The sequence below is a fragment of the Pagrus pagrus genome (genome assembly GCF_965226575.1).
Source record: "Pagrus pagrus genome assembly, chromosome: 5".
NCBI lineage: Eukaryota > Metazoa > Chordata > Actinopteri > Spariformes > Sparidae > Pagrus > Pagrus pagrus.
In genome coordinates, this window is record NC_140189.1 from 3,047,874 (window position 1) to 3,054,656 (window position 6,783).

Below are 6,783 nucleotides of genomic sequence, written 5' to 3' on the forward strand. Positions count from 1 at the left end.
CGGCGCTCTGATCCGCCCTGGCAATAGCAACATAAGCAAGACAGCACCGCTGTCCAGCTCCTCTCTCAGGCCGGCCTTGAAAGTGAAAGTGAAAGTGACAACTTTACCGAGCAATCCTTGTCGCTTGTCCTTGGCGGGATAATGTATAGTTAGTCGGTTGTTATGGAGAAATAAACCTCCATAACAACCTCCGAACTATACATTATCCCTTACATAATGTAGAGGAAGAAAGTGTGTATATACTGTATGTCCATCTTCATCAACGGGTCTAGACCAGAGTTAGCTGTGACAAATAGAAGAACTCAAAAACAATGTATGACAAAAGCTCAAGACTTTCCCTCTCCCTTGCCTTGAGTCCTGCACCAGACAGTTTCTGAAATCAGGGGTAGTGTAGTAGTAGCAGTAGTAGTGAATTGTGTTGTTGTGTGTTGCCATAGATAATTTAAATAAGGCCCCTTATCAGCACCCATTAGATTCAACTTGTCCAATCAAATTACTTAGTTGGAACTAACTATTATATAAAATTTCATAAGGTTTCTTATGTATAAACTTTGTTCACTACTCCAGTAAATAGAACGAACTTTAGCACCAGGGTTAAACTCTAGTCCAGTCAGCTCATTGAACCCTTCAGCTCAGCTATTAGCCAGAAAGCCAACGTTAGCTGGCAGTAAATATAATTTAACACCTTGTTCAACAACTTCAAATGACTTTGAAGCTGTAATTTTAAGGTGGAAGAGCTACGTAATGTTGCTTTAAAACAATCACTATTAACTGTTGGCTTCACACAGGATTCAAACGCTGGTCAAAGTTAAAGCCAATCCAGAGTAAATGTTGGCTATAAATGTTTCATTTTTTTGTGTTGCACCTTTATACTTTTATATTTCATGTTGTGACAACACTGTGCGTATGGGGGACAAAAAATACTTGGTTAGGGTTAGGGAAAGATCATGTTCTAGGGTCTGTGCTGATGTACGAATTTAGCTCAAAGCACTGCTGTGCCTAACTTAAGGTTCAAGAGGAGGATGAATATCTGCACCAAATCTAAAGGCAATTTGAACAGTAGATATTTGGCTCTGTACCAAATATTGGTCTGGAAGTCGGTCAGACTGAGTGACCTCTCCAAGTCAACAATTCAAAGACAATATTGATTCTGCTAAATAAGGTCTTAGGACATTAACGCCCTTGATAATACACGTGCTTGAAGCAGTGTTTGTCGGTACTGTACACTACTAAGTTTGCATTATGACTTCCCTTGTATCTCAGTCATGTAACACTATCACTCACAGGAACCTCAGTTCACCCTCAGTGGGAAGTTGTAGTGTGGGAAAAGGGAACAGAAACCACAGAGGATGAAAGTCTAGAATGTGAGAGAACCTCTCTGCTGGAATAAATACATTTAAGTGAATTTCAGTTTGTTTCTTTTAATACTTTCTTTTCTTTGCATACTTTTTTTCTGAAATCTGAATTGAGCATTTATCAATTTCTTTTTTTTTTACAGACCAATCAGAGGTAAGTATTAGTCAAACAACTGATGACATAAGTAAAAGGAACATCCTGTTTTCCGCACAATAAATAACACAGCACTTGAACATACGTTCATCTTTGCATATATCAGTGGCAGCATCTTAACAAGAAAACAGTCCTACTGATACCAACTTTTTTGTACCTTCTCACATCCAAGGTGAGTGCATAATTAGAGACTATTTCCAGTTTTTTATAGATTATAAATCTCATAGTATTAAATTATCTCATTAAAATTAATGTATTTGGATTAAACACTCCAAAAGCAAACCACAAATGTGAATTTTTGCCCAGTCCTGGAAAATAATTCAAAGGCTTTATTATGTTACCAGCAATGTCTAAAATAATTGAGCAGGACTAGATTGAAGCACACATTAGCACATTTTTTATTTATTTTACATTTTTTGGTATTGTAGCACAGTTATAAATACATATACATATTTTTTAAAAAGTGTCAAAAAATGTAAGAACCGACTTTTTATGTCAATAACTTAATAATATATTTGTGGCTTTACATCTACGAATGTCTCTAAACAGGAAAACAGTGAGACCATTATCAGAATGGATATCATGGAAATCGACGACGACGTCTGTGGAAGTCGTAATCTCATAATGGAAGGCCTTTTTACTGAAGGTACAGTATCAACCTGAATTCATATGGACAGAGTATTAGGAACAATAGGTACAACTTTTAAAAAGGGTAATTCATGTATTTCGGATTCTAACCTGTTGATAAACTTCAGTTTTAAAGAAATAATCTAAAATATATTTCTTTGTGCTGCTCTGTATTAGCACTTCAAAGAACCTTTTACAATTGGGTTTCTCGAGAACATCGAGGCTGCTTCTGTTTCACAGGGAGATAATCTGTTTATCAGAGGGAATGCAGACCTGGTATTAACATCTGTCCTGAGAGATCTGATCACAAGTGTACTGCTCCAAGTCCATCAGTTCACATCTCGCATTAATATCTATTGCAAATCAAATGATGATGTACATCATTGGGACAAACAATTTGTTTGCACAAAGAAAGAAATATCTTGTAGACTAAAAGAAATATCATGTATAACATTTGGAGAATTTACAATAAAGCCCAAATAATCAAGGATTTGGGTTTGACAAGGATTATACACAGAAGACACTGAAGCAGACGGGCTGGTACAGCGATGCCGAGACAAACGGGACACTTTTTAAAAGGAAAGAAAAACCTTAGCATGTTGCACTTAATGCTGAATGTACTGCAGCAGCTCGAATAATTGAGAATTTGCAGAAGCTGTTTTGCAGAGATTGTTGAGTTTCTCCTCAGGCAACATCTCTCAAAATCAGGCAATTTGAAGGGAGTCTGGTAATAATGTGGTTACTAGTTCAATGGTTAGCTGAAACAAACGTGTGTTGACAAACATCTACTGCCAACATTGGCAGGTTAAGAGAGCCGAAAAACTAATTAACATTACGATGAACCACATGGAAAAAAACAAAACAAACCATAGACATTACTAACATACTGTTTTCTTGCTTACTTGATTTAGTGGCTTTTCAGAGAAGAGAGCAGCCCTTCAAATGTGTGACAGTGTGTCTTGGATTACTGTGTGCTGCCCTGTTGGCTGGTAACATTGGACAGATTATCCACTGTAAGTAATTTGTTCGTCCTTTCATGTTTGAGAAACCAGGTGCAGCTAACATCGTAGATACATGAAATATAAAGGAGAGAAAAGACGATAAAAATCCAATATCTGAGCAAATATTTTAATTTCTTTTGCATTTCACAGATGAGATAATCAGCCAGCAACTCAACCCAACGCAGGCCAGTTTCATCATTCAAGCAGATCACCTTCAGAGCAGCTATGAGGCTTTAGCTGCAGAGAGAGAACAGTTAGAGGCTAGACTGACTAACCTGACTACAGAAAAAGACCAGCTGCAGCAAAGTTATAATTCTTTGACCACTGACAGAGATCAGTTCAACGCCAGTTTCAACAATATGAAAACAGAGAAGGAACGGTTGCAGGCAACTTATGACACCTTAAAACGAGAGAGCGATCAGTTAAAGACAAGCTATAACAACATGCAGAGGAATCTTGAGGAGGTGCAGACCAGTCACAATAATCTGACAACAAGTAGAGACCAGTTACAGACCAGATACAGTACCCTGCAAAGAGAAAAAGATGACTTAAATGTAAATTTCAACAATCTGAAAATGCAGTTACAAGCAAGTTACAACACCTTAAAACAAGAGAGAGATCAGTTAAAGACAAACTATGAAGACGTGCAGAGGAATCTTCAGGGTGTACAGACCAGTCGCAATAATCTGGCAGCAAGTCAGGACCAGTTACAGACCAGATACAGTGCTCTGCAAAGAGAAAAAGATGAGTTACATACTCTTTTTAGTCAGCTTCACGGGAATTACTCTTCACTGACAAGGAACAAAGATGAGCTGCAGAGAAGCTGCGACACATTGAGTATAAGTCAGAATCATCTTCAGATCAGCTACAATTCATTGTGGAAAGAAAAAGAACAACTGAAAACCAGTTATAAGACTCTACATCAGGAAAACGAGCAGTTACAGACAAATTACAGCAGTTTAGTGAGAGTCAAGGACAAGTTACAGAAGAGCATTGACAATGTAAAAAGTAAGATATTTCTCAACTTTTCATTCATTTAGTAAACAGTTATAATCGGTTTTGGTTTTCTTAGCCGATGGGTGATTTGTCCCTCTCCACTTTTACCTTCACCTTGCAGGACGGGCATGTCCGACAGGCTGGCAGAAGTTTGACATCGGCTGTTACTTTGCTTCAACTTCGAAGAAAAACTGGACATCAAGCAGACAAGAGTGCATCGACATGGGAGCAGATCTGGTCGTCATAGACAGCCAGGATGAACAGGTGGGAGAGAAAGAATGAAGAATGATTCTTACTCACTGAATTGACTTTCTTATGAGTAAGAAGCATTGCCTGTATACTGTATACATAGTGGTATATTTTCGTGATAAACAGCAGGGTCCACTCCTGTGCTCTTGTCTTTTTGTACGTACAAACTAAAGAGGAATTTGACTGTCTTTCAGCATGCTGCTTTACTCTCACAATATTGAAAATGTCTACATAACCTGCAGTATAATGACATTGTGGCAATGATACCACCCTGCTGCATGCCTCAGTTGGGAAACCACTCCATGCAATCAGCTAAATGTTACACCTCATTCACTAGTGCCTAGTTAGCTATGGTTATTACTATTCATTAACTATATACGTATTTGTTAGCCTTGGGAAAAACAGATTTTCATTCTTCAGACAAACTTTTTGAGAATCTAAGACACAACATGCTGGATAGCGAGTCTCCTCACCTTAAAAACTATCCCATGACTCTGTGCACAGACACGTCAGCTCAAGCTGCTTCACAACTTACTCTCTGTTACTGCATCTGCATTGCTAGATTACGTGACAACACCAAAGTCAGACACTTCTGTTGGCTGGTCTTGATGTATGAGGTCAGTATGTCAATGAGTTACGATAGATGGATGAAGAAAACCAATAGAAATTGATTCATAGTTATCTGCCTATGAAAGCAGGGGATGACAGTAGAAAACAAGTCTGACTGAAACTTTTTTGCATATTTATGTTCTCATTAGTCTTTTCTTCTCTGTGTGCTACACCAACAGGTATTTGTCAAAGATATGTTGACATCAGGTCAAAATGCCTGGATTGGTCTGACTGACAGTCTCACAGAGGGGACCTGGATGTGGGTGGATGGGACCCCTGTCACCACAACGTAAGTGTTAACTGCTAGTGAGTGAGTCATTACATTTTTCAACAGCACCACTGGACAGGTTCCTTGATTCTTCATTGCATTAACTGTAAATATTAAACTTTCGTCACTGTTTATATCCTGTTATTGAATTTTTGAATAACTTCAGCTGTTACGCCATCGATATCAAGATTTATCTGTGATTTGAACCTTGGCCCTGACAGAAGTCACTTGATAGTAACCTTTTGTGAACTGAACTAAATTACTGCCGATTTTGTTTTGGTTTCGATCCTTCGTGAAACGATGCAGCAGTAGAAAATGTGGAGGAAGGCTTTTTAATGCATTTTAACAGCAAGCTACAGCACATTCAGCTCAAAGACCTGGCATGCTGAATCAGGAGGTGATGTACTCTCATACTGAGACATTACACAACTGCTTCCGCAGAGACATTGATTTCAGCTAAATGTATTATCTTGTGTGAATGCGCTTCAAAACACGCGGAGGTGGCGATGGGGGCGGTTTAAAAAAATTCCATGATTGCATTAAAACTCCAGATAGTACTATTTCTATGCAAATGAGTTTGGGTCAGGAACAGCAGGTCGGGGGCAGTTGAGAAAACAAAAAGTGGGCGCTGTAAAATGTCTCTGAGAGAGGAGTAAATTGTCTCTGTCTCTGTTATCTTGTACATCAGATACTGGCAGCCCGGGCAGCCCAACAGCTTCAATGGGAACCAGGACTGTGGAGAAATCCTGCACAGATCAGCAGGAGTGGGAGAATGGAACGATGATGGCTGTTTCGCTGAACAGACCTGGATCTGTGAAAATTAAGATCACAATAATGTAAACAGATGGTGCATGGCTTTGGACCGTGGTTCTAATGTACATCTTCAGTGTTTAAGTCTGATGGTATTCTTTATTTGTTTGAAATGTAATGAAAAGACAAATACCAACAATGAACTGATTCTGAACAAACTCTATAGTTTATGGTGGAAATACTCAACACCGCCATGGTGTATTAATCAACAGCTGAAAATAGTCCCCAAAAAGTGCACTATTTACTTCAGTGCAGCTGTTTCAGGAAATGAATGAGCCTTTTTTGAAAATTATATTTTATATTTGTGGCCCATTTTACTATATTTTCATCTTCTGTGGGACTGGGAACTGTTGACAAAGACGGACGTACACGTTGTCCTTCCTTATTTGTAGACAATAACAACATCATAGTATGATGTCAGCATTATTCTCTGAGACTGTTTAAGGGTCAGTTCACCCAAATTACAATCAAACATACTCCTCTTATTTATGTACATAGCTCTCGTGGTATTTTACATATAGTTTTGGCTTTATTTACCAAGGTTTGAGATATCTGTCTCTGCATTTACTCCAGTACAATGATGATGAAGGAATGTGTTTTTTTGGTTTTAACAACACTGATGGTGAGAGCAGGACCTCTTACCAGAAACAATGTGTATTGTATAACAAATGTATTTTTTAGTGCTGTAACCAGTTTTATTTTTTTATGATTAGG

At 38.3% G+C, this 6,783-nt stretch overlaps 1 protein-coding gene across 1 annotated transcript; it reads left to right on the forward strand.

Annotated features, from left to right (window-relative positions):
- Window positions 1–2,082: 2,082 nt before the first annotated feature.
- LOC311257494 (C-type lectin domain family 4 member E-like) lies at window positions 2,083–6,324 on the forward strand (the record flags this gene model as incomplete). The annotated part of the gene is made up of 4 exons (XM_084353138.1): window positions 2,083–2,155; window positions 4,255–4,397; window positions 5,171–5,280; window positions 5,948–6,324. The coding sequence occupies 4 exons, from the start codon at window positions 2,083–2,085 to the stop codon at window positions 6,081–6,083; spliced, it is 462 nt and encodes a 153-aa protein (XP_084209264.1). The 3' UTR covers window positions 6,084–6,324.
- Between the last annotated feature and the right edge of the window lie 459 nt (window positions 6,325–6,783).